Here is a 26,148-nt window from a genome sequence, read left to right as displayed (position 1 = left end):
CACTTTCACTGTATATACAACAAATTTCCCAATCTGCCACTCCATGTACAGTGGAAGAAATGCAGGGGTGGGGCGTGGAGGGGGTATTACTGCATCTTCACCACCCACTGGGTGGAACAATCTCTGATTATATATGTAACAGAGAGCCGGACGCGACGGCTCGGGCTAGCGTCTCCCCGGTTTCATTGGGTGCGGCGCCGCCAGGGTATCCAAGGGATGTGAATATCACAGGCGTTTATCTCATTAGACATAGCTCGTCAAGAACAGAAAAAAAAGCACACAAGCTCTCTGGTTTTCATCCTGGCTTGCGGGGCTTCGAGCGCCCACTTTGGTAGGAATATCGATGGATCGAGCTGGTGAAGTCGGTCGGGCTGTGATCGCGCTGGTATTGGTGGATGTGGGAGGTGGTAGTCTCGCCGCTCAGGTCCGAATTTCCCGTGCGGTGAGTGGGAGAGTGCTCGAACATGGCGATGGAGATGTCGTCTGCGTCCATCCAGCGCGGGCCGCCGCGATGAGTCTTGGGCGGGGCGGCGTGGGTGAGGTCGGAGGTGACGCGGGTTGCGTCGACAAAGTCCGGTAACTCACTTGGGCCCGAGAAGGACTCGGGTTTCCACACGTGGTTGTGGACCAGATGGATCAGCTTGCCCAGCACGGCGAATTCGAGCTTGAGCTTGACGCTGTACACGGCGCCCTTGAGCATGGTCTCCATGATGTAGAAGTTCATGTACTCGGCGATCAGCAGGCCCAGGTCCATGACAATGATAATCAAGTTGATGATCAGCAGCTGGTACATGATCTTGCGCTTGGTGCGGTCTGGGTCGAGGCGCAACATGCGCACCGTCTCCCAGATGTACAGGCCCGAGAGGATAAACTCTTGCAGGCAGAACCCGGTCATCTGGATCTTCTCCATGATGTTATAGCCGTGCTTGTAGATTTTTTCCTCGGGGCCGTGGGCGAGGTTGGTGCCGTAGGTCAGGACGGTGGTGGGGATGTGCAGGATACAGGCATTGATCACGATCATGATGAGCACGCGGTGCAGGGCGCGCTGGTTGGACAGGACCAGATGGAGCCGGGAGTAGAGGACGACCGACTGGCCGGTGACCATGCACCACCAGCCGATGGTCAACAGCGTGCAGGAGAGCCATGTCGCACTGGTAAGCTGGAAGAACTTGAGTAGGAAGCCCAGCGAGTACGGAATCAGGCCGAGGGAGGAGGAGAGCAGTAGACTCCAGAAATACAGGCCGCGATACTGGGCGAAAGTGACGAAGACGAGGATGATCAGCTCGAGGGCGTTGTACCAGGTGACGCCGGCGAGGGTCGCGATGGTGATGCGCATGCCCAGCGAGGAACCGGTGTATCCCCCAGTGATGCCATCACCGGGGGCGTTGAGGGAGGCCATGGCAGGTAAAAAACGGGGTCAGGGGGGGAAGAGCATAGTAGACGAGGCTATAGAGATGGTATGGTGATGGCGTGGTATGCGATGGGTTCGGAGGCAGTCATGAAGAAGAAGCAAATGAGGAAGTAAGTGGTAATCCTCCTATTCTGTTCCCCGGCCGCAGCGGGGGGGGGGGACCAAAGTCTGGGGTTTGCCTAGTCCATACACCTAGACTACTTAGGTAATTTCGATGTTCGTATTGAAATACACCCGAGGGGGGCGGGATGGAGGCGCCGTACGAAGGATGCGATCCTAGCGCAGCCCCGCTGTATTTTGGTTTTGCTCCCTTGGGTGAACAGACCTCGGAGTGGACCGAGATCTGGATGGAGTGAGGGCGACTCGGGACTATTCTCAGAATGACAATAATCGTGACTGTGCCTCCTATGGCAGACCGGATAATAATCGTCCTCTCTCTGACGTACCAATCCCTCGACTTTCTCCTCTCTCAGCAATGATCATCCCTGTCCAGTCGGCTGGGCCCGACGCTATACATCGCGTTACGGTAATACACCGTGACCGGCGGTTTGAGGCGACCACGCGGCTCTGTCCCCCTCTGGCTGGCCGCTAGATCTGTATTCTTGCGGTGAGAGGGAGTCACTCCTGTAGTGGAAGATTACTAGTTCAGAAGTACCCTGCAAATACTGTGAGTCACTCCATCGCGGCGCAAAGACCACTCACAATCAATCCCAGCCCCCCAGTCCTCGTGCTCCTTCTCATCCTCGTGGCGGATCCGCTAAGAGCGATGCATGTAACTACAGAAGATTTCTCCTAAATGGGGCAGTTGGACACCCGAGCACAACAACGAATTGGCTCGGTGAGATACCGATGCGGGAATGGTCAAATGGCAATTGATCCTGAAACAGGCCGGTCTCGGAGCACGGGGCCAACTCCTGGTCTTAGCAAAAAGTAATTTGATCCCGCCCGTTTTAGCAACAAAGTCACCCGTCTTAGCAACAAAGTCACTAAGAACACAAAACTCCCAAACGCCGTCGCTGTGGCTTTTGCTTCCAAATATAAATCTCAACCCATGCACCCCATCCTGAATTCAATTCAAATCCGGGGCGCGCGAGGGGCGACCCAGAGAGGATGAGTCGTTGGGATAGGATAGGGTCGCGAGGGTCCGAAACAACCACCCTTCCTTCAACCTCTGAATCCTGAGAATCCAGCGCCCCATTCTCATCCTCCCGTAGTCCCACCACACCTCCTTCTCCTGTACCGTAAATAGTGACCACGACGAGGCACCAGAATCGATCATAATCATCATGACGTTGCGCCGGGACCAGCAGCTGGCCCTCTTGCCATTCCTCCCATTCCTTCAGAACCACCAGTCGTCGGGACCTCAGGCTCGCCGCCCCCGGTCGCACGCACCACGCGGTCCACTTCGTCGCGACACTCGGGCATGGCGCTGCGCATCTCGCGGGCCAGCACGTCCCGGAAACCCGCAAAGGCTTCGCGCTTGCCTCGCAGATCTTGGTTGCCGCGCTGCACCAGCTCCACGAACTCGCGTGTGTAGATGTCCGGGTTGCGCGCGGAGTCGACGTAGTCGATGATTTCGGGAGGCAGCTGGATGCTGGCGAGCGAGGGGTTGGAGGGGTCGGCCGACGACAAGTCAGGGTGTTGGTCCGCGGCTGTGTCCGGGAGTTGCGTGTGCGCGGATAAGGTGGAGAGGGTGAGGGTGAGGTTTTTGCTAGTTCGTTGTCAATTCTGGTCAGAGATGGCAAAAAAAGAAAGGGCTTGTGTACATCTTTCGGACCAGCTCTTGCTGAGTCTCTGGGCCCAAGTAGCCGTGGACGGCGGATTGGATCTCGAACAGGTGCTGGATCACATCCTTGAGATCGTCTGCGCAACCATCAGTAGCTGAAGGGGCTAGGTTTCACTCTACTGCACTCACCATCGACCGTCTGGAGAGTCACTGGGGCCATGATGTCGCATAAATGGTACTGGTGCGAGCATCGAAAAGAGGATGTTCAAAGGTGAGGTGGAAGGGCGGTGTGGGAGCTCACTTCCCTGCCAAAATATATATCCAGCCCTAACTAATCACCGAGTACTGCAATCTACATGTAGTTACGATATAAATAAACATCCACTCAATGCAACGCTTCATATCCAAAGGCTATGTGTCTCTATATATGCAACAGTATTAGGTCACAAAATCTACACTTTCCGTGTCCGCAGGCTGTGGTACTTGGGCGATTTGATCTCCGTCTCCACCTCCAGTCCCGAAAGGCTAGGGAACCGACGAGTGAATTGGGCTTCCCAGTCATCACCCGGGGTAGCGGGATTTGCATGACTGGCATCTTGTCCTGTACTGGGCCGGGAGGTCCCTTGCCCACCGCCAACCCGAAGATTCTTAGGTTTCGGGGGTGCCATCGGACGCGCTCCAGATCGTGGGCCCGAGGAGTAACCCGTCGAAGACTGCGGGAGAGGCGCACTGGTACCTCCTTGACGGTCTGGGGGAGACATAGGCCCTTCTCGACCGCCGTAGACGGGACCTGGGGTTTGGGAAATGCCTCGTGGCGCCTCAGAGCTCGATGTCTGCACTTCGTGCTTTGCCTGCAAAGCGGGGGGTGACTCCGTGTACTGACCGTACCCGGTCGCGGTTTTGGGCGGCGGCGCGGCCTTGTTGGATTCGCCAAACAAGGACTGCACCTTGTTCTGGATTGCACGGGCGCGCGGCCCATCGCCGCCTGTTCGTCCGCCTTCCCCTTCAGCGACCCGGCGCCGGTACTCAGCCGCGGCGTTGGCGACCCTCTTCTCCTCCTGGGACAGACGGCGACGCTCCAACTCGCGGCGCATTTCCGGGGAGATGTCATCGCGATCGAGGTCGTCCAGAATGACATCCTCGTTCGGCGGGGGACTGTCGTCCGCGGGTTCAAGCACAGCTTGCTGCTCTGCCGACGGTGTGGGCGGCGCATCCTGGTTGCTGCTTTCGAAACGACGGAATGCATCACCAAAGCGGCCACCAAACAAGGTCTTGGTCCCCGAGAGGGACAGATTGGACAGACTGCTGCGCTTGACGTGCTTCGAGCCGCTGCTGACTCGTTTCTCGCGTTTCCGATTACTCTCTTCTTCCATTGCGCGCAAATAGTCGACATCTGACGAAATGTTGGCCCGGTCCTCAACATCCGTACGAACAGATCGCAGCGGTGCTCCATCCTCGTATTCCATGCGAGACAGATCAATAGAGGATCGACTTGTTTCGGATTCGCGCGGGAGATCCATCTTCCCCATGGAAACCGGGCGAGCCTTTGTCACGGCGGATTTGGATCGTCCGACGGGATCATCAAGCTCCAAGCCCAACCCAGTCGGCCGTCGCAACTTTTCCATCGACGGCCGCGCGGAGTTCGAGTGGATCGATAACCGGTCAGACGACAACCGCGGACTGGTGCCCGGCCTCGGCGACGGCATCTTGTGCGTTGTCCGCTCCTCGTCCGCCCATGGCTGGCTGGAAGGCTGCCGTTCGTCCGATGACGGGAACCGGTAAATCGGTCGACTGGATATCTTCGGCTCTGATATACGAGGCGTCTGCGCAGGAGAAGTCATTGTCCCAGTTGAAACCATTGAGGGCCGCTGAGGAGTAGGCTGATACAGCGGCGCGGATTGCGGAGGAGCGTTACGTGCAGGCGGAGACCGCACGGGCGAGACTTGCGATCGCCGAGTTTCCTGCCCCTGCTCCGGCCGTGGAGCAAAGGCTTCGTCGGCCAAAGCATTGGTGAGTCTCTGAGAGACGTCCTCGTCCGACTTGGAGGGCTCCGCTGTCGGCTCAAAATTGAATCTGTCTCCTTTCTCGTGTAAAATATCAAACTGATCCAAAGTCGGGAATCGATTGGACAGCTCGTCTGCGATCTTCTTCCTCCTGGCAACGCCACCATCCAAAGCTTCAAAGGGATCAGTGGGTGAGCTTGTTGAGTGGCCCCGGCCCCGATCTCCTGATGGGCTTGCTTTAGCGGATTTATGTTGAGATGATTGGGGCTTGCTCGGCCGTCCTCGGCGCATAGGTGCAATTTCAGGAATGATTTCGGTCTCCTGAATAGGTGGTGAGAATTTTGCCCCTACTGCAGGAGCCTCTGTGGGCGTGGGTGGCAGTTCTTGGTTTCGACGCGCCTCGGAGGCGGTGCGATTGGAGTAGATCTGGAGCCCAGGTCAGCACATTATAGAAAATAAGAATTCAACATTACGAACATCGCGAATTGGAACATCCTTCTTCTGCATGCGACAAACCTCGCGCACCACCTCGTAGATGTTTGGGCGCTTCCGCGGATCTTCTTTGAGCATTGATGCTATTGATCGTCAGACAATAAATCCAGAAGTGTCAGACGTCCAAAAACTCACCGATAAATGTCTTCAGTCGATCGGAGAAGGAAGGATAGGAGGGGAATTTGTAGGTGGCGTTGAGGATGGCCATCTGCCCAACCTCTTCAAATGGAGTGGTATAGTAGCACAGCTTGTACAGGAACACACCAAGCGCCCAGATATCACTCTTTTCATCAATCGGCTGCTTCCGGTAGACGTCGATCATCTCCGGGCTGCGATACTGCATCGTTGTGTGTCGCTGCACATCATCCTCAATCAATCGACCCTCGGCGGCCGACTTGGCTGCAGGACGCGGCTGTGCAGAGGACCCAAAATCACACAGTTTGTAATAAGATGAACCCCCGGAACGCGAGATCAGGACGTTCTCAACCTTGAGATCCCGATGGAGCAGCGGCGGCTTGAGGTAATGCATAGTGGCCACACCCTCGGCAACATCCGAGAAGATCTTGATGATTTCCGGTTCTGTCAGGCGATTCTGGAGCCTGGTATTCATGAAATCGATCAGACCGCCGCCCGCACAGTATTCCATGAGCAGGAAGACCTCGAAACCGCCTCCGCTAAGCTGGGAGGCATGCGAATCGATATAGGTGACAATATGCCGGTGGCCCTTGAGCTTCTTCATCGTCTCGACCTCGGTGCGCATGTTGGCGAGCGCCCCCTTGTCGGGGACAGCGACTCGCTTCAGCACCGCCGTTTCCGAGCCCTTGGCCCCCTTAGGCAATCGCACCACGTAGACATGAGCAAACCCACCCTCCGAAAGATACTTGTCCACCACGACGCGGTGACTGCCCACCTGGACCTTGGTCCCGGGCAAGAACGTGCCGGCGGGAGCGGTCACGGCGGCGACCGGGTTGTAGGCGGGGAATTGACGGTGCGACGAGTTAGAGTGGCCATGGGAGGCCCGGGTAGAGGATGGGAAGGAGGACATGCTGCAGGAGCTGCCCTTGCCGGGAAGGAGTGTCGGGGACGTTCGAAGGCTACCGGTGCGGCATAGAGAGGGTGAACTGGTGAGGGGCGGAGATGGGAAGCCTGGAGGAAGGAGGCTAAGAGGACAGCTGGTGGGGAGAGGCGGAGAAGGGTGGGTAGTGCCAGACTACTACCACCGCAGAGGAGCAATAGACGAGTTGAAAGCAAGTTGAGTTGACAACAGACAATACGACAGTTGAAGAAGAAGTTGGGGTTCACGGCAGAGCGAAGTCAGGGCGAGTTCAAGGCTGAAGGGTCCAATCACGGGGTGCGGGTCACGTTCTGCCGGGGAATAGACAAGCAGGGAGTAGTAAAATAGGTCATTTACTATTTCATGGATGATCGGCTGCTTCATAGTGAACTACCATAGGCTCGTACTAGCTATCTTCACATCGGGCCAACTTGGCCTCATGGTGATTCCACCTGATCAGCCTCATCTCTTGACGCATAGCCTCGCTAGTTCTAAAATGGCCCCCACGCGGGAATGGGCCCTAGCGATCATCATAGCTGCCCAGTTACGTAGGAGTTTGTTAGATTGTTTTATCTAAACAAGTCGACGTGATCAACTGGCCCTGGAAAACCCAAACTTGCAAAATTGCCAAACAGGTCACGGGATGGAGATGATGTAAGCGGCACTGCTCTTGCCCGAAATGGTAATATGTAAACAAACACTAGCACCCCGTGGCAGTTGACACATAACGCATGTAGGCCATCATATTGGACGGGTAGAGCTTGACAAGAGAAGGTGCTTATGGTCTTGTTTATTTTTCTAGTGAAAACCCACCAGACACTATCTATGTGAACCGGACGGTTGAGGCGCATCCCTTAATGCCTAGGCTCACCACACATTCCGATCGGAGGGTTGGCGTCGCGTGGCACAGAAATGCAAGATCTCCTCGACTGATAGAATGTGAGATTTATATGATCATTGTGGTTGTGTGTAGAATATTACTTGTATCCTATCATTGAATGATGTGTTGTTTGTGAGCAACCAGAGTGTGCGTGCCGATCGCCCGGCTGTTCCCACTCGCGCCTAAACAAACTCCTTCACCCGTCACCCTCTTCCCAACACCCTTAAGTGTTTCGGCTTTTGGACAACTTTCTGGACACTGGCTGCCTGGGTCTCTCGACTGGCATCCAACGTACGCGCAACCACCCCTAGCACTGAGCGCCGAGGGCCTCAGTGCCGATCGGACGTCGCGGAGACCATGACCCTTTGGAAGCCCGCGAAACCCCCATCTAACTAGAGGTGACCAGTCTCGATCAAGCAAGCTACCCATCCGAACGTCTGTGATTCCTTTATATATACCCTCGCATCCTTTGCGCCGCGATGAATGGCCCGCCGCCCCCGCCGCCTCATGGCGAGAAGCCAAACACCACCGACGGCGAGTACCGCAAATCATCAGACCTGCCTCCCGGCAACTACGATATCTTCATCGTGCCACCTCACTCCTCCGGTTCCGGTTTCCTCTACCTCCCGTCCCTACAATGCCACCGCAACAGCTTCCTTGCTGGCGCGGCAAGCACACTTTTCGTCGTCCTGCTGTGGACCACCCTTGCACCTATTTTCAGGGCCTGGTACACGAGTACTGTCACCACCGGTGGCGGCATGGGCATGGTTCTGCTGGCACTCGGAGTCGGCGTGGCTGGATGGGCTGTTGGCGCATCGCAATCCGACAGCTTTAATGGCAACAACAGTAATGGACATTCTGGTGGCGCTGGAGGGCCGAATGCACAAAACAACCGGTCTGGTGCCAATTTCTTCAACAGCAAGTTTGGTAATGGAGCAGGACAGCAGCAACAGGGAGGAGACTTTGGTGGGAGATCAACTCGTGACAATCATCAGTATGCGGGCAACCAGCATGGTGCTAATAACACCGAATGGGATCGGGCACGGGATGAGACGAAGCGCAAAGAGGAGCTGCGGCGAAAGATGGAGGAATTTAAGAAAAAGCGCGAGGCAGAGGCCAAGGAGAAAGAGAAGCAGAAAGAGCGCGAAGCGATGGAGAAGGAAATAAAGGAGCGTCGCGAGCAGTTGGAGAAAGAGATGGCCGCCGCCAAGGAGAAGGCAGAAAAGGAAGCGCGTGAGAAGATGGAAAAGGAGGCGGCCGAAAAAGCAGCTGCAGCAAAAGTCCAGGCCCAAAAGGAGGCCATGGCCCGGTTTGCAGCTCTGAAGGAGGCGGCAACCAAGAAATATGCCGACAAAAAGGCGCAAGATGGAAAGGCGTCCAGTCAACCGGGTAGTGCACCTGCGACACCCTCGCCCAAGAAACCACCCTTCCCGACAGCTCGCACGGCAACGGAAGAAGATGATGCATACTCCTTCCGGCCATATGACCGCCCACGCCGGCCGTATGCGGCTGCTTCCTCAGTCTACTCCGAGTCATCGTACTCGCCATCCCAGTCGACCGCACGCACAACGCCGCCGCCATCTCACCGCGGGCCATATACGACTAAGGACCCCGACAAGATCGTGATCCAAGGCGTGTATCAATTTACCAATGCCTTCATGAAGACCCCAGTTGCACAGCTGGTGTCTGGCCAGGGCATGGTGACCGACGGGCTGGTGCTGCGCATCACGACAGAGGGGCTGTTTATCGATGACGATCTGCGTGGAATCGGGCAGCGCGAATGGGATGTCAAGGCATGGACTCTGAAGCTGGCCGAGGTCTGGTGTGCGCAGACAAATGCGATCACCCCAGCCAATGCCAAATCCGGGTCCAGCAACCCCTTCTCCTTTGGCCGCAAGGGCAATGCACACTCCGTCCCCACGAGCGAGGAATCCGATGCGTATCTGGCAGGGTTGCTCAAGGTGTGTAAAAACAACTGCCGCGCAGGTTCTGCCAGCGCGGCCTTCGCCCGCAGCGGCACGGCCAGTGGAATCAGCGAAGGCGGGCCCGTTCACCCTCCGCAATCTGAATTCCGCGGCCTGCATATCCTCCGTGCCAGTCTCCGTGATCAAGAGGGCAAGCGATACGTCTTCGTGGTCTCTGATGCCGAGGCCTGGAAAATCGCCATTGGCCTGCAGCGTCTGCGCGGCGGTAGTCAAGTCCGCGCACTAGGAGTGTCCCCTTTACCATTGCCCGAGTGCAAGAGCGTTCTCGGCGGACTCGGCTATCTTTGAGCCTCGACCTTGTTTAGCATTTCGTTCCTTGCACCTCATCTCTTCATCTTTTTCATTAGCGGGCGGAGTTTTCTGCATGCTCGTGCACCTTCTCTCCAGTATATCCATTCGTTCATGTTCTCAAAGGCTTGAGATTCCCCTGGTTTTGTTTTGGTACTTTTTTTTTTGGATCAGTACAGTTCAGCTGTGTGTTCGTGTGTGGTAGCAGAGAAAGTCGGAGGAGTGCATACCACGCGTGGGGTATTAGTGAGAGAATCCGAGTTATTTCTAGCTACATATTAGGAATATATAACTGTGCTGATCGAATGTTTTTACCTTTCCTCCAGCACTTTAGTAATTGTTGTGGATGAATGCCGGATGACGTCGACTGTGGCATTCCGAAACGCTAACGTCAGCTTCGCGCTCACTGCTGTCTGCTATCTTCCTTGACAGCTCCGTATATCCACCGCTACTTTATTTACGGGCTGAATATATCATTTCTTACCATGCAGTGACACAGCCTATCCGGCATGTCCTTATATTGAACACAGGACAAAGCAAAGACGGGAACCAGTACCAGAAGAACCCCCACTGCTTATTATTAGGTACACGGCCCTCCATAGCTCTCCAGACGATGCCTCCCATTGCGCTTCGGCCAGAACCGCTCGAGAGAGAGCCAGCAATGGACAACACCGGCAATCAGGCCCAGGATACAGAGTCGGACTTTGAACGTGGCAAGCAACTACCGCATAACGACGACAAGGACGCAGGCGGAGATGACCAGAGTTCACCGCGGCGCAACGAGCCCTACATGGTAGCCGGGCTCAGAACCGTCCTACTCGTGGGTATATCATTCGCGCTCCTGTGTCTACTAGGTCGATCTCAACTAGCATACTGGGTAAGTAGAGTAGTCCAAGACCGATACGCGGGGCGTCCACTAACCCAAAAAAAAAACTCGACAGATTTCAGATCACAACCCACCACCACCCCCAGCTACGATCCTTGACGACACGCCCCCTCGAGACCTAGACATCTCCCACGGACCCGATGCCATAAACGGAGTCTTCCCGCTCTTCGATTCATTATCATTATCCACCTCAACGGGAGACATCAGCGTCACAATCGTGCCCCAGGGCGGGTCTTCTCACAGCGGCGCCCCAAACATACCCGCTCGATTGCGGATCCGCTCTGATTCCGGGGATGTGGTTGTCTCCTTCGCCGCACCGGCCGCGGCGTCAATCCCGGAGTTTGAAATGGAGATGAGACAACATGTGCACGCCTATCCCCACAAGTACCATATTCACAACGATGATGGACAGGCCGAGGTCGTTTCGGCACTGCCTCCGCCAAGAGAGTATGAGATTGACGTCGAGACGCGCAGTGGGTCTATTGCGGGCCGGTTCTTGTTTTCTACTTCTCTGCGCTTGGTGGCGGGTGCTACGGCCGACGAGAGTGGGTCTATCAGTGCGCTGCTTATACCGCTCGTCCTTGACGGAGAAAAAGAAGAAGCGCACTCTACGGCGAGACTCGGCAATATCTCGATTCTCACGCGCACCGGGACCGGGGACCAGAGTATTCGGATCACAGAGCCAGTGGTGCTCGGTGGTTCATCTCACCATGGGTTGAAATCTTCTGAACCAGCAGTTGCATCACATCTAAGTGGCAAGGGCAGCATGCAATTAGGATATCCTCTCTCATGGGCCGGTACCGTTCATGCTCGGACGGGCAGGATGACTGAGCAGGGGATCTCGCTAGAAGGGAACGGGGTAAAGGTTCTTGAGCGTGTGGATGAGGCTGTCAAAGGACGTCGGGTTTTGGGGAGGGAACCGGGGGAAGCCGAGAGCACCTGGTGGGGAGCACAGGGAGACATGGACGTATCGGCACAGTCCATGGAGGGAGAGATATTTTTCTTTGCTGATTGATCAAGAACCAACAGTGGCACTTGACATGCGGTGGCGACGGGATGACGGTGCGCCCATGTGTTGGGATGGGTAAACGGCAATAGCAGCTAGAACAATGGTGTTTGGCGCGAAGGCATGGGAGTTTGTAAGCCACGCGTAATGCGGCTCAGCCTAAGAACCTCTCTGTCAGGCCCAAGAACCAACCTCTCGGGCCCACGAACCTCTCGCTGTCTCTCTCTCTCGCGCGGAAAAAGTCTCGATCTCGCCACGATGAAGCCGTGGTCTAGATTTCCGCGGGTGAAGTGGATCCCGCCGGAAGCAGAACACTCGGCCGTGATCCGCCCCTCTGAATGGACAACCACCAAAAAAGGTTTTGTGGGGAACGCTTGGCTTCGTTGCCGGTTCATCGAGCGATCGTGCTTGTCACAACCCTGTCGACCCACATGACCTCACCTTCTTTCGTGGTATAGGTTCTAGAATGAGTCGCGCCGGGGGTGTTGCTTGGCTGGTTCTCAAGGAACAAAGTCTAAATGTGTGGCAATCTCGTCCGACTCCCCTGTCTCCCGAGTCGGGTGTGTTGAACTGGTTCTCCAGGGGATCGGGGTCTAACGATGTGGCAATCTCGTGCGATTCCCCTGTTTCCAGAGTCTTCGACGGCCAGGAACTGGTACTCCACCCTGGAGGATAAATAACAGGGCCATCCGCTCTCCTCCACTGCTCTCTCTTTCTTTCCATCCATTCCATTCATTCTCTTTCGTTTGAAACCACTTCCATTCACTTGAGGCAGCGCCTTAACACATTCTTTCTCAAACCTCTTTGACTTCACACACGTCTGTCGACCAGACTCTATTACCACCTTCTTTTTTTTTTCAAAGAATTTCTTCCTTACACACTCCATTCACAATGGGTTTCATCAAGACTGTCGGCATCCTCGCCACCATCGCCGCTACGGCCTCCGCTCTGCCCCAGGGCTTCGTCAAGCGCCAGGGTACCTCCACCGCCAGTGCCCCGAGCTCCTCCTCCTCCTCATCCAGTGGAGGCAACGGCATCCAGATCGTGAACAACATGGACTCCACCGTCTACCTCTGGAGCACATCCAACACCGGCGGGTCAATGCAGACCCTCGCCTCGGGAGGCGGCACCTACAGCGAGGACTGGCAGACCAACTCCGACGGCGGCGGCATCTCCATCAAGATGTCGACCTCGGAGGACGAGGACTCCGTGCTCCAGTTCGAGTACACCGAGAACGGCGATACCCTCTTCTGGGACCTGTCGTCGATCAACCTGGATTCCAGCTCGGATTTCATCTCCCAGGGCTTCCAGGCCACCCCCAGTGACTCCAGCTGCAACTCGGCTTCTTGCTCGCCCGGCGACTCCAGCTGCGCTGAGACATATCAGAAGCCCGATGATGTTGATACCAACAGCTGCTCGCTGGATTCGGGCTTTACCCTCACCCTGGGCTAGATTAGCTCGTGGATCTTTTTTTTTTCCCTCTCATGCGGCGATGTTTATGACTGGTGTTTCCTGAAAATGTTTTGATAGAACGCAATCCTTTTCACTTGGTTATGGATTGTATATATATAGACCAAAACAAAATAGACCATATTGTTGTCTACAAGATCTCCTCTGTAACCTCCACAATGTTCCTCCTACTTTCAATCTTCCCTTTTTTATGGATCTAGCCCCCTTCATAACGAAACGAATATTGGAATATCACATATCCTATTGACAAGAGTAATGAGTCCTAGTAAAGGAAAGGATAACGCCGTGAATGATCTGTCTGTGGTACCCCACGAACAAATCTCACATCATGCATAACAAGTGCACACTGAATTCTTTTTCCTCGAATGATGCCAAATTCAAACTTCATATACATAACAAAAGAATACCCCACAGCCGTAGCAAAATGAGATCATACCAAAAAGAGAAAAAAAAAGAAACCAAGTGAAACAAATAGTCGAATGGCCGGTCTATCATGTCGGGAATCATGGTACTTCCGTTTCCGTGGAAGCATGAGTCGTGGCTGAAGATATAAATCAAAGGAAATAGGGATCATAGGTTGGGAGCCCTCTGACAAGACGCGAACGAAGCAACGCCAACGTCGTTCATCCGGAATTGCCGAGACCACAAAAGAACAAAGTGAGTTGTTACCTCTGGGACGGTTGGTGGGTGGTGAATCAGATCGATCATCTAGAAGGGAAAGCCGCCTGGGTACCCGCCTCGCTGTTGTTGACCACCTCCGAATGGATGGCCGCCGGCCGAGGCGAAGCCGCCACCCCCGCCGCCGCCGTTCATCATGTTGAAGAGGATATTGGGGTCGATGTTGATGTGCGTGCCGTTCATGCCTCCCATACCGCCCATACCGCCCATGCCTCCCATTCCGCCCATACCGCCCATACCGCCGAAGCCACCGCCGCCGCCAAACATGTCAGCCGGGTCAACGAGGTCGTCACCATTGTCATACGCAGCACGTTTCCTGTAGAACAGTTAGAATGATATAGACAAGGTTGAAGGTGAGAAAAGAAAAAAAGCTTACTGAGAATCAATCAGCGTCTCGTATGCCTCGCCAATCTCCTTGAACTTCTCATCGCCCTGAGGGTCATCCCGGTTCTTGTCCGGGTGGTATACGATGGCCATCTTGCGGTATGCCTTCTTGATCTCGTGATCCGAGGCATCTTTTCCGACGCCCAGGATCTTATAATAGTCCTTGCGTTGAGCCTTCTTCAGCTCAAACTCGGCGCGGCGGATTTCTTCTTGAATGCCCTTCTCGCCTGGGTTGTTTTCAGCCACGCCCTTGTAATCGCGAACAGCCTCCTCCCAGTTCCCAGCAGCGCCGTGGGCCTTGGCACGCATCTTCATGGCCTTGACGTACCCCGGGTCAAGACGAAGGGCCTCATTGCAGTCCTGCACCGCCGAATCATACTCTTTCAGGTTGATGTATGCCTGGGCGCGGTTCTGCAGGATCTTGGCGTTCATGTCCTTATTGGCCGGGTCAACCTCCAGTGCCTGGCCATACAACTCAACGGCACGGCGATAATCCTTAGCCTTGAACGCAGCATTTCCTTCCTCCTTGGTACGGCTGAGCTTCTGCACAATGCGCAGCAGCTTAACCGCCTGCTTCATGTCCGGGTCCAGCCCGAGGCACATCTTCAGCAGCTTCCCGGCCTGCTCGGTCTCACCGGACGCATAGAATGCCCGCGCGCGGATCATCATCGCATCCGGGTCCTGGCTGTTCTCGCGCAGCAGCCCGATGGCAATGTCCTGGGCCTTGCCCAGCGAGTTGCTGTTGTTCATCTTCAACTGCGCCTCGGCCGCCAGCAGTGTCCACTTGCGCGGCTCCTTGACACCGGCGCCCAGCCCTTGGCGCGCTTGGTCTATACAGAAGATCACCATCGACACCCCGCGGTCCTCTGAAAGCGTCTCCTCGGCTTGTGTGATGAACCGCAGCATCTTCTCCGCGGCCGCCCGGTCGGTCGCCGTGGCGGGAGGCTGCACACGCGACAGCACATCCAGAGCCTCGGCGGGTCGCCCCAGATTCGTCAGAATCTTAGCCCACCGGTGCAGGATCTTCGGGTTATTGGGGTCGAGTTCGTTGGCCTGCTCGATGTCTTCGAGCGCATTGAGGAACTGCTTCGCGGACAGATGGGCGGCGGCTCGGTTGGACAGGTAGGCCGACGAGCTGGGGTTAATCTCGATCGCTAAAAGAGCGAGATTCTTAGTTTCCGCTCAGATTGCACGGTTCTGGGACTTAAGACATACCCTTGTTGTACTCCTGGATTGCGCGTGTGTAGTCGCCGTCCTTGAAAAACTTGTTCCCGGCCAACTTGAACGAGTCGGCCTCGTCGGTGGATGCAGCGTTGGACTTGTGCGGTGGCGGGGTCGGGCTGCGCTCCTGCTGGTCGCCGTTGACACCGTTCATCTTCTTCTGAGTCTCCTGGGAGTCGATGTCCATGGAGCTCCGTTGGTCGTCTCGGGATGCCGCCATGGCGGAGAGTCTCCGACGCAGCTCGTCGGGCGGAAGATTGAGTGGGTGAAGGTCCGGGTCACGCGAGGCTCGGCCGAAGCGAAAGGCAGAGTTGGTGGAGGTGGCGGAGGAGGAGCGGGAGTGGTGGAAGCGAGAGGACTTGGAAGGTGACGACTTGGTGGGAGATTTGCGGGTGGTGGAGAAGGTTGGCGACGAGGGAGTCGGTGCGGGTGAGTCGGCCTCGAGGGTTTCGGTTGTGTTGTCTTTCTCCTTGGTCTTCGCCTTATCCTTTTTGAAGATGTGGGCGAGTTGGACCATTGGGGGTGTGGCGGGCCCGGTTTTTTTTTTTCTTCGATCGAAGGACGACGAAGGCGGTAGAAGCACCGGATCGGTGGGAAGTGAGGAAGATGGGATTTTTAGGTCAACCCAACAGCCATGATCTGATGAAGATAACAGAAGAAAAAGAAGAGAAGAGAGAAATATCAGTGCAGAATCGAATTAGGGGGAGAAGGTGAAGATGTTCGTTGATGATCGCTGAACAGGGAAGGGGAAAAAATGAGAAGAACCACCACAGCATTTGGAAACCCCTCGGACTAAGTCCAATAGGAACAGTCTATCATAATAAGGGAGGAGGCTGGTGAGCTACTGGTCTGTGTTAGCGTGCAGAAGAACTGGAGCTGTGATGGAGTCACTCATTCCTCCGATGACGCTCACTTTGGGGGAGGAGCCAGGCTGGGGGAGTCTACCAAGCAGCTGAACTCTACGATAAATTAACTACTACAGAGCTGCTTCGAGGATTGTTCACTTCTGTTGACAGTGGCTCTGAGGGATGCCAACTCGACTTGGTGGAGCAGTGGATCCGATATGCAGTTGGCTAAGAATTCGGACGGGGTTGACACAAACAGCCGGGGGGATCATCAAATCGTCTATTATTCTGCACTAGCTCCTCTGGGAGACATGATTTCATGGAGAAAGCTTTGAAATTTCGTCTATCTCCACTGGTGTATTCTCTATGTAGTGCCCAAGACACTCGAGTCATGCACCGATGACGGACGCTTGCCGTGGGATGGTCGGCCATGTATGGCTTCGTCATATGTATTATACGACCTCACAATCCTCACCCAACCGACAAGCCCGGAATGCGTCGGGTGACAGCAGCCCATCTCGAAGTAGTATGTGTTGTTGGACCGAATCTGTGGCTCTCATAGGCGGGAGGCATGTCGCCGAGCACCCGGTTGTCACAGATACGGCGGTTCTGCTGGTGCTGGGGGAATTGAGGAGTCATCGGGCTCACTGGGCTCCGAGAAAAAGACGGGAGCAGCGAAGCCAAGGGACTAGGCGCACTCGCCGCACGAGAGACTTCCCGATCGGGTTGGGTTTCGGGCAACGGAGCTGCAACGATCCATAGCTGTTCCTCCTCCCGCCAGACGAGGCGATGACTGGGTTTTGATCGGCGGCGGCCAGGACGGGAAGAGTTGGGGGCGTGGCGCGGAGATGGTTCTGGATATTGATGTTGCGGTTGTGGTTTTGGTTGTGGTTGTGGTTGTGGTTGTAGTTGCTGCTCCTCTGCCGGTGTGATATGGAGTTGCAGTTGGTCGGGACTTCTTCGTCCTCGTTTGGCTAGGGCCCGTCTTAGATTATTTCCCTCCTTCAGATTCCCCTCAGCATGGTTCCTTTGTCTGCGTTGCTCTTGCAGTGGTGATACGGGGTCCTCTGTCGTTTCTGTTTCCGTTCGTCGTGGTTGTAGCGGCGAGGGGATTAAATGGCGTGTAGATGGTGACGGCGGGCTGAGTTCGAGCGCACGCAGCTCAGGCGGGTAAGGAGGAAGAAACTCCTCCTCCTCCTCCTGCGGGTCTGGCAGTGGAGGGCCCTCTAGAGATGATAGATCCATGGAGACGCAGGTAGAGGCAACCTGACGGCCGGCGGGAAGGATGGAGGGAGAAAGTCGGTTTTGTGGACGAGTGAGAGTGTAGAAGATATCCATAGCAGGATGTTTACTATGTATGGAACCCGCAAGGCATTCTTCAGCCGATCATTTAGGTATGATTCTCGTATCCAGTGACCGAATAGGCCTGTGGCGAGAATGGGGGCAGGTAGATCTCGAGAAATGCTACCCAGCTGGAGAAAGTTAATAGTACAATAAGCTTTCGTGCAATGGCTGCGAGGCCCCCGGGACTATTATATATTGCATTCTTTTAATGTATAGAGAGTCGGGCGTCCCGAAAGGGGCCACCGAGGCGACCCGCCAGTATTATTAGACACGCATAATTACAGTCCAGAAAGAACGACCGCTGTGGATATGTTGTCTAGAAAATAGGGCCGCCAGTCGAAGAACGAGCTAGGGCGAGTAATTTCATTGCACTCACCAACATCCTACATAGGAACTTAGGATTCTGAATGTTGGACAAGGCCAAGGGAGCATTCAGGAAGAAGGAACCGCGGATGGTGCCCCGATGTCGAAGGTGCAACCCGAAGTGTGGAAGAGTAACGTCCTAAATGTGAATAGGAAAGCTAATCACTGATCTTGTCTAGGATAGAGAGAGAGAATGTCTATCTGAATGTATGCCCCTCATCCTCATCCACACGTTCTTCTTCGCTTCTTTTCCAACTCGACAAAGAAGTGAAATGGTCCGAAGTCCAAGCCACACGATGTGGGTCTCACTATTTTTGGCGGCCAACAAACAACCCGGACAAAAAAGGGGCCAGGAACGAGGCAGTCTAACCGGGAGCGAACCAGGTAGAATGATGTCAAGCGAGCCGAGAGGAGATGCGACACTGACTGAGCCTTGCTCCATGCCATTGCTACAGAGAGAGGGGGTGGTCATCAGGTTGAATTTAGGTAAGTAGCCACGGTAGCGAAGGTAACTATTGGACTGAGAAAAGTCCATGTTAGAGAGCCTGGTTTGTCTCCATTACCAAGTTACCAACGGAGCCGGTGCGAATAGTTACAACATCTCTCGATGTCGATGTGCCGGTCGATCCGGGTGATAGACATTCATTCCAACGGAGCACGTGGCTCATGCTTAAACCTGAAACAACGTCGTTGGAATGTTGGGTACGAGCGTACCTCATTAAAGTGCTAGTAGCATCATCGATGGCTTCATTTTACAGGAGATTGAGTTACTTTGTGGTGAAACTCAGCAGAGATTAGAGTCGTAGAAGCGAGGGATACAACGGAGCATTGGTTTTTTTAGGCTGATTGACCGCGTCACAATTGGCGGGTGGCCTGGGCGGGTGGCCTGTAACACAGCCCCCCGGGGGAAAACACTTTGCGAGTCAGCCTGACCAGTGTGGAACCAAACCGTGCAACAGGCCCGGGTCGCACAGAGGGGTAGTACTTTTTCACGAGAAGATTACTCGGGAAGAGAGAAACACAGAACATCAAGTCTAACTCATGCGCAATGCAATTAAATAAGCAAAAGGAAACTGCTGTTAGGTATATGGGTACATTGAAAAAAACGGGGTTACTGGGAATCACTGGAGACAAGAAGGTGGGTGAAAGCTGTCATGGTTTACATTAAGGTCGTGCTCAAGCCACCAAGAGCGCTTCTCACACAACTCCGAAGCTATCCAGTAAGCCCAAGAAGAAATATGTATATCAAAAAAATCCACAAAAAGCAGAATGAAGAAAAGAGGATAGCGAGATCCAGATCAGAAAGCAAAAATATAACAAATGTTGGGTTGGTAGAGTAAATCACCAAGAAACCGGTTTAAACTAACACAGTGCTTAGATATCTCCTCTCTTCGTTCCCCATTTCCATCCTCAGTGAGATAATAATCCTACAGTAGCTGGCCCAGGCCACCCGGGGGTGACCTGGGTCAGGGATTGCAGGACTCCATCCCGATTACAGGAGGAATTGCTTATGCCAGGAAGAAGGCAGCGGCAGCGGCCAGACCAGCGAAGCTGATGGAGCCGGTGACAGCGCCGGCAGCGTTGTAGGCAGGGGGGGGAGTAGCGGAGGCGCTGGGGGCGACACTGTAGATGATCATTAGTACGTCGATGAGAGAGACCGTTGATATATATAAACTTACCCGGAAGGCTTGGGGGAGGGCTTGTGGGGAACACCACCGCCGTTGGAGGGAACGGGGGCCACGCTGGGGGTGACAGTGCTGACCACAGGGGTGACGCTGTAGGTGCAGTAGCTGACAGTGGACCAGACGGTGGTGACCTCAGGAGCCGGGGCGGTGGGCTGGGGGGTCACAATGGGGACCGGGGTCACAGCAGGGACGGAGGTCCAGGCCGGGGTGGTGGACTCCTCAGGGACGGAGGTGTAGGATCCCTCAGGGACGGAGGTCCAGGCCGGGGTGCTGGTGGCACCGGCACCAGAGTTGCCGGGGCAGTTGGTGACGGTGGGAGCGCACGAGATGACGGTGACCTCGTCAGTGGAGGTGACGGTCTCGACGTCCTGGGGAAGGGCGGCAGCAAGGCCAGCGAAGAGGGCAACAGCGGTAGCAGTGAAACGCATTTTGAATGGTTGTTTGTGATTATGAAAAAACCGTGGAGGTAATTTGAAAGAAGTTAAAAAGCGTTGGCTTTTGGAAAGAGTGTAGTAGTTGGTTTGAAAGAGTGGATGACCGAAGTCGAGTGAGTGAATGCTAAGATGCGAAGATTGTACTTGGGGAAGAAAGAAAGGAAAGCCGGCTGAATGGGGGGCACGGCGTCTTTGTATGGGCAGGGAGATTGGACCGGAGATCAGACCGCGCACCCGCCCGAAAAAAAGGGGCTGTTCGTGGGCACTCGTCATCCGATGGTGAACGCTGGCGGTAATTTTGCCTGCCGCTAAGATGGCTAGCGTGGTTGCGGATGCCGATCGCCCAGTTGCGATTGTACCTTGCGTCGGCGCTGGAGGTTGTCAATATTGTTGTGACGACGGCGGTCTCGTGCAACCCAAGCCCTAACTCGGTCAGACCCTGCAGCATCTCTCCAGCACCCCTTCCTTACCATCAAAATAGTATTCTATATTACTACCAGACATTGTTTGTTACTTCCGTCTCCCGCTGCTCCACTGCGCGTACCTGGCTACCGGCCACCACTCGTGGGCCCCAAGGCCGCCCACGACCCACTTTACCCCTGAGCCAGCACGCGTAACACCGGTATCATACACGAAACGGAGGCTCGAGTCCTTCCTCTCACAGCCCCAATAGCCCGCCCATTTGCTCCATCATTCGCCCGCAGGATCTTGGCACGGCGACTCGCTGTCCTGTCAGGTCTGGCCGTGCCGGACTTCGCTTCACACGGTGGAGTCACATAGTCCACTGTTTTTCGTGCTCCAGTGCTCGTCTGTTCGACGACCTTTGGGTCCGCGGGGTGTGTTGTGCGAACACAGTTCGGCCCAGAGGATAATGCACTGCTGTGGGTTACAGCCGAAGTCCGGGTTGTTCCTGTGTAAGCGACAAAGCTACGCCTCCAACCAGGGCTCTGCACCGGGCAGTCTTCCGTTCGATGCGAACCCGCCTATATCTGTCCGGGCAGCGCTCTCTGACCGCATTGCTTAATTAACCAAGCTTGCCTAAGTGGCCGGCACCATTCTGTAGCCCCTGACTAGCCCCGGAACTAACGGGCCCAGAGCGTTGGTCCCTGAATCAGCCCATATTGTTCTCAATTAGGCGGAATCCTGGCGGCGTGGGAAATCAATAAAAAACAAAAATAAAAATACAGGGTCTGGCCGGCCGACGGGTGTCCCTGACAGACGCGCTTGGATCGTGCAGTAGCATTGAATTGTTGCCCGGGTCACAACGTTCAGGAGAGGGCGGTCCCGTAATAGGCCGGTAACAGCTCGCCGATCCCCATCTGTGGGTTTGGTGCTGGTTGTGTCGGGAGGTCTCGACCACTTCGAGCACGGAGACTTGCTCGAAATGGGTGAACCGCTGGACCTCCGACAGCCAATGGGCCCGCGTTGCATGTGGCGGTCACCCTATCCGGCTCCATGAAAGGGGGATTTCGGTTGTAGAGACACGATGCTGTCTCGTGGTGCCCCAGACTCCACACTGCCAATAGACTACTCGGACTGATTTTCCGTCCTTCCCCCTTTTTCGCGCCAGTGGTGAGGCGTACATTCGATTCTTATCGTGAATAAGACTCTCTACGTGTGCTATGTTTAGATTCTGGGAACAATATTAATAGTCGGTGGGCCGCGGCCCCGAGGGAAAGGGGGTATTGGGACAATTATAGTGCTTGGCAAGTGGGCCAGATTCAGGACATGGCCATCCTTGCTCCTGGCATTATTAATTACTATTGGGTGTGTGTGCTTCTCAAGCAACATTCATAGTGCAGCTTTGCTCGTTGTTTGGCTCATTGCGTTTTATTATGGTATTATCGCGCGGGAGCATCGGTTGAACTTGGGAACTGCAATATCGGGCCGACATGCCTGCCCGGTGGAGCGATCTTGGGTAAGACACGGGATCGTCGATTCTTGCCGCTCGAGGAAGGAGAAACGGTTCAAAAGGCGCATGGCCCACTCAAAGCTGCCGACTCCGACGGGAAGCTCCGATCATTGTTGTTGCCTTTCAGGGGCAAGTATACAGACATCTTCCCTGACTCTTCTTGACTTCTCCATTCTAGTAATCTCCTACACCTATGGAACGCAAAATTCGGAAGCAGAAATGACCATGGCGAAAGCCAGCTCGAATCATCTTCTGTCTGACAAGCAACCTTGACTCCTCGAGAGGACAGCCAACCGATACCGACAGATCAGCCCTACCGAGTCAGAACGGACTTTCTTCAAGGATATAGCGAGTTGATCTCGTTGATCGTCATGCCTGTCGAATACACTGCTGTCTTGGAGGAATGGGTCCCATGAGAAAGAACAAGACACGCTTAGCAAACGCTTGCTATTTCTCGAGCTGTATCCAATCAATTTGCACCGAGTGAGGGATTATGATCATTTGTTTCACGCACGCAAGCCGTGTTGTGGAGTCAAGATTCATAGTCCCCGCGTCCGTTTCAATCACTTGGATAGGGCTTGACAAATAGTCAGCGTTCATGAGCTCTTGGAATCAACTCAGCGACAGTCTCAGTTCGGCTATCGTGAGCCTCGTCGAAGACATTCCCTTGTGCGTCAGCTCCGCATATCGTCAATTATTTGTCAGAAAGATGCAAGAGAGAAAGGCCCAGTGGTATTTCGTTCCGCATGGACTCGAAGCATGGAATTATTCGGCGCAGAAGCCCGATGCTAGATGAGATGGATACAGCACTACGAGTGTGTCTCTTTCATGCCCGCTTATTATTCTCGCTTGCCGAGACTCGCACTTCTTCGAGTTGTTTCAATACTCTTGACCTTGATACTGGATCGTGTCTTTCTCGGGCATCAGTACCAATCCCCGTCATCTTCGATGAAGGCAGCTCTGCCTGATAAGTGTTCTTGCTACTGTCATTTCACGTGGGGTTATCTCTCATAAATAGACTTTATTTTAGCATTCAACAAACAAAGTTCAAGTTTATTCGAAATGTTTTTCATGGAGGCAAAGCCACATGGTGCTGCAATGATGATATTGGCTGTGGGATGTACTCCTGCGTGCCCTGGGGTGGATGAGAGATCTTACATCAAGAGCGGGCAATGTGTTGCAAGGTTGCACCGCAACATTCTTAATTGCCATATCTAATCAATCAACTCGTCGTTTAGTTTCGAAGACTGTAAGATAGTAGTCATCTACATCTACGGGGGTGCATCGCATACCTGACTCCGACGGGAAAGGGATAGCGGTCCGGTGAATCCCGCACGAAGAGGTAACTTGGGAAGCAAACAGCGATGATGTCGGCCCGCCGCCACCAATTATTAATTAGGGAGCGAACGGTGGTTGGTGGAAGAAGACTCGTTGCACGAATACCCCGGTCGGGTTGCCCCGGAGTAGTATTTTTGCGGCTCTCTTAGTTAGGCAGTTACATACGTATCGGCCTCTAGACACGCCCGGTTGCACCTCAGTCGCAGTAGCTGTCCAATGTGGTGACCAGGTGGAGTATGCAATTTGCCCGAGCGTCCACGAGGCATGCATTGACTCGAGTGCCACGCATGGTTGACGGAAAGGAGGCCCCGTCCCTCAACAGCACCAAACAAGTGGTCTTCACCGGAAGAGGAAGAATCATAGTAAACGTAACTAAGTTCCACTTATCGCTCAGGTTGGGAGACATGTCAGCACCTTGAGTCGTCGATCTTCAGCCCTCTGGCAGCGTCGATGCCCTACGCTCACCATGTTTCAGCTCCGGCGCCTTCTGAAACAATCAGCCCCACCATGCCTGTAAACCTCTTGTCGCGCTGTAAGTGGCAGCCTAATGAGCAGATGTTGGAGCAGACTGGATGGGCAGAGAAGAAAATGAGGCTAAGTAGTAGTAGAGTAGGGAATACCGCCGTGGTAGTTAGTTACTTCCACTAGTGTTGATTAATATAGGCGGACCACCTCAACCCGGTCACCTGGTCACCTCTTTCTCTTCCCCTTCCCTGACTGACTCTCACTCATCTCAACTCGCTCTACTTTTCAACCCCCCAACACCACATCCATCCCAACTCACCGTCCATTCGTTTATACCTTTGCTTATATTTACCTGTACTGTTGTCGCTGTGCCACTCCAAGCCTCTCTTTGAGCCCCCTCCCCCTCCCGACCGCCCGCACTCGCTTCCCCACTCGCTAGGCTCGACTCATCTGGACGGGTCTCGGGTAGGCATTCTGGCTACCGTGGCTGATCCCAACGAGTTGTTCTTGCCTGGTGAACGGCAGAACAATTCAGCCATGTCGTCCTCCGTGCCTCTTCTGCGCCCACCGGTGCCAGGCAGCCGCAACAACAGTAACAACAGCAGTCCACGCGCGCCGAAACTCACGCTCGGCATTCCTCCCTCCCCAAACACCAAACCCGTCAATGGGAACGGTGTCCCCGCGGTTCCCGAAGGCCCTCAACTCCCGCGCCAGTCGTCACGGCCAGCGCTCCCACAACTGCGCCTGCCGTCCACGGGCAGTCAGAATGTCCCGCAGGAACAAACCCTCATGCCGAACGGCAAACCAATCCCGCCACCGCTGTCCACCAACAGACTAGATACCAATGGAGGAGGCAATCTGGAAAGTAAGGGCAGCGGCCCTGCGTCTGCAAACTCCTCATTTTCGGCGCTATCCTTTGCCATGGAACTCCGCCAAACAGATGGCAGCTCGGATCCGTCGTCGGCAATCGGTGATGGATCCATCCAAGATGGTTCGAACAATGTAAACGGGTTGGCTGTGGATTTGGATAAGTTGAGCCTGGAGAAGGGCCGGCCCCTTGATGTGGAGGATCTAGATGATGAAGGTTGGCATGCGGCTAGCGAGCAAAAGAAGATTATCGAGCTGGGAAGCTTGGGAGAAGGTGCTGGCGGTGCCGTCACTCGCTGTAAACTCAAGGATGGGAAGACGGTGTTCGCGTTGAAGGTGAGTGTACTTTGTACCAGTGGCACTGCGAATGGTGGTGGCTGACAGAAACCCAGATCATCACGACGGACCCCAATCCCGATGTCAAGAAGCAGATTGTCCGGGAACTCAACTTCAACAAAGACTGCGCATCGGAACACATTTGCCGTTATTACGGAGCGTTTGTGGATAAATCAACGGGCACCATCTCGATTGCCATGGAATTTTGTGAAGGAGGGAGTCTCGACAGTATTTACAAGGAAGTCAAGAAACTGGGCGGTCGAACGGGCGAGAAGGTGCTTGGCAAGGTCGCTGAGGGCGTCTTAAATGGCCTGACCTACCTTCACAGCCGGAAGATTATCCACCGAGGTACGGTCTTTTTGAAGCATGGCACTTATCACTGGCTAATGGTTTTGTCCAGACATCAAACCCTCAAACATTCTTTTGTGTCGTGATGGACAGGTTAAGCTCTGCGATTTTGGTGTCAGCGGCGAGTTCGGTACCAAGGGTGACGCCAATACGTTCATCGGCACCTCTTACTACATGGCCCCAGAACGCATTACTGGACAGTCCTACACCATCACATCCGATGTTTGGTCACTGGGCGTGACCTTGCTGGAAGTTGCGCAACATCGATTCCCGTTCCCGGCAGATGGAACTGTCGAGCAGCCCCGCGCCGGGTTAATAGACCTGCTCACCTACATCGTCCGCCAGCCGATTCCAAACTTGAAGGATGAGCCGGACAACAGTATTCGTTGGTCTGATAACTTCAAGTATTTCATAGAGTGCTGGTATGTTCCCCGCCTCATCTCATTCCATCTTTCGACGCTGACCTGGCGAAACTAGTCTGGAGAAAGAACCCCCGCGAAGAGCGACTCCATGGCGAATGCTGGATCATCCATGGATGCTCGACATGAAGAACAAGAAGGTCAACATGGCGAACTTTCTGTCGCAGGTATGGGACTGGAAGGAGTAAAAAAGTCGATTACCTGCTGGAGCCATTTTCGTTCTTCATCTTTGCATCCCTGGGGTCTTCTTTTGGTCCCCTCCCACCCTTTCTTTACCTTACCCTCTGAGCGGCTGGACCCGAAGGATT

The 26,148-nt window shown here is 54.5% G+C and overlaps 10 protein-coding genes across 10 annotated transcripts; 4 read left to right on the top strand and 6 right to left on the bottom strand.

The window, feature by feature from the left end:
- Positions 1-295: 295 nt before the first annotated feature.
- On the bottom strand, positions 296-1,399 carry PFLUO_LOCUS1636 (uncharacterized protein; the record flags this gene model as incomplete). Its single annotated transcript, XM_073778693.1, has 1 exon — positions 296-1,399. One exon carries the CDS (start codon positions 1,397-1,399, stop codon positions 296-298), a length of 1,104 nt encoding a protein of 367 aa, XP_073635722.1.
- Positions 1,400-2,695: 1,296 nt separating this feature from the next.
- On the bottom strand, positions 2,696-3,357 carry PFLUO_LOCUS1635 (RNA polymerase II mediator complex subunit; the record flags this gene model as incomplete). The annotated part of the gene is made up of 3 exons (XM_073778692.1): positions 2,696-3,122; positions 3,178-3,274; positions 3,327-3,357. 3 exons carry the CDS (start codon positions 3,355-3,357, stop codon positions 2,696-2,698), a joined length of 555 nt encoding a protein of 184 aa, XP_073635721.1.
- Positions 3,358-3,589: 232 nt separating this feature from the next.
- On the bottom strand, positions 3,590-6,677 carry PFLUO_LOCUS1634 (Ark- serine/threonine protein kinase; the record flags this gene model as incomplete). Its single annotated transcript, XM_073778691.1, has 3 exons — positions 3,590-5,566; positions 5,618-5,715; positions 5,768-6,677. 3 exons carry the CDS (start codon positions 6,675-6,677, stop codon positions 3,590-3,592), a joined length of 2,985 nt encoding a protein of 994 aa, XP_073635720.1.
- Positions 6,678-8,045: 1,368 nt separating this feature from the next.
- On the top strand, positions 8,046-9,839 carry PFLUO_LOCUS1633 (uncharacterized protein; the record flags this gene model as incomplete). Its single annotated transcript, XM_073778690.1, has 1 exon — positions 8,046-9,839. The coding sequence occupies one exon, from the start codon at positions 8,046-8,048 to the stop codon at positions 9,837-9,839; it is 1,794 nt and encodes a 597-aa protein (XP_073635719.1).
- Positions 9,840-10,452: 613 nt separating this feature from the next.
- PFLUO_LOCUS1632 (uncharacterized protein) lies at positions 10,453-11,740 on the top strand (the record flags this gene model as incomplete). The annotated part of the gene is made up of 2 exons (XM_073778688.1): positions 10,453-10,716; positions 10,781-11,740. 2 exons carry the CDS (start codon positions 10,453-10,455, stop codon positions 11,738-11,740), a joined length of 1,224 nt encoding a protein of 407 aa, XP_073635718.1.
- An 882-nt stretch (positions 11,741-12,622) lies between these two features.
- PFLUO_LOCUS1631 (uncharacterized protein) lies at positions 12,623-13,183 on the top strand (the record flags this gene model as incomplete). The annotated part of the gene is made up of 1 exon (XM_073778687.1): positions 12,623-13,183. One exon carries the CDS (start codon positions 12,623-12,625, stop codon positions 13,181-13,183), a length of 561 nt encoding a protein of 186 aa, XP_073635717.1.
- A 726-nt stretch (positions 13,184-13,909) lies between these two features.
- Positions 13,910-16,001, bottom strand: PFLUO_LOCUS1630 (uncharacterized protein; the record flags this gene model as incomplete). Its single annotated transcript, XM_073778686.1, has 3 exons — positions 13,910-14,195; positions 14,256-15,417; positions 15,479-16,001. 3 exons carry the CDS (start codon positions 15,999-16,001, stop codon positions 13,910-13,912), a joined length of 1,971 nt encoding a protein of 656 aa, XP_073635716.1.
- A 799-nt stretch (positions 16,002-16,800) lies between these two features.
- On the bottom strand, positions 16,801-17,574 carry PFLUO_LOCUS1629 (uncharacterized protein; the record flags this gene model as incomplete). Its single annotated transcript, XM_073778685.1, has 1 exon — positions 16,801-17,574. One exon carries the CDS (start codon positions 17,572-17,574, stop codon positions 16,801-16,803), a length of 774 nt encoding a protein of 257 aa, XP_073635715.1.
- Positions 17,575-19,544: 1,970 nt separating this feature from the next.
- On the bottom strand, positions 19,545-20,149 carry PFLUO_LOCUS1628 (uncharacterized protein; the record flags this gene model as incomplete). Its single annotated transcript, XM_073778684.1, has 2 exons — positions 19,545-19,659; positions 19,716-20,149. 2 exons carry the CDS (start codon positions 20,147-20,149, stop codon positions 19,545-19,547), a joined length of 549 nt encoding a protein of 182 aa, XP_073635714.1.
- A 4,258-nt stretch (positions 20,150-24,407) lies between these two features.
- PFLUO_LOCUS1627 (Protein kinase C signaling pathway involved MAPKK protein) lies at positions 24,408-26,028 on the top strand (the record flags this gene model as incomplete). Its single annotated transcript, XM_073778683.1, has 4 exons — positions 24,408-25,073; positions 25,130-25,421; positions 25,474-25,843; positions 25,899-26,028. The coding sequence occupies 4 exons, from the start codon at positions 24,408-24,410 to the stop codon at positions 26,026-26,028; spliced, it is 1,458 nt and encodes a 485-aa protein (XP_073635713.1).
- Between the last annotated feature and the right edge of the window lie 120 nt (positions 26,029-26,148).

The sequence above is a fragment of the Penicillium psychrofluorescens genome (assembly GCF_964197705.1).
Source record: "Penicillium psychrofluorescens genome assembly, chromosome: 1".
Taxonomy (NCBI): domain Eukaryota; kingdom Fungi; phylum Ascomycota; class Eurotiomycetes; order Eurotiales; family Aspergillaceae; genus Penicillium; species Penicillium psychrofluorescens.
This window is presented reverse-complemented; position numbering and strand designations above follow the sequence as displayed.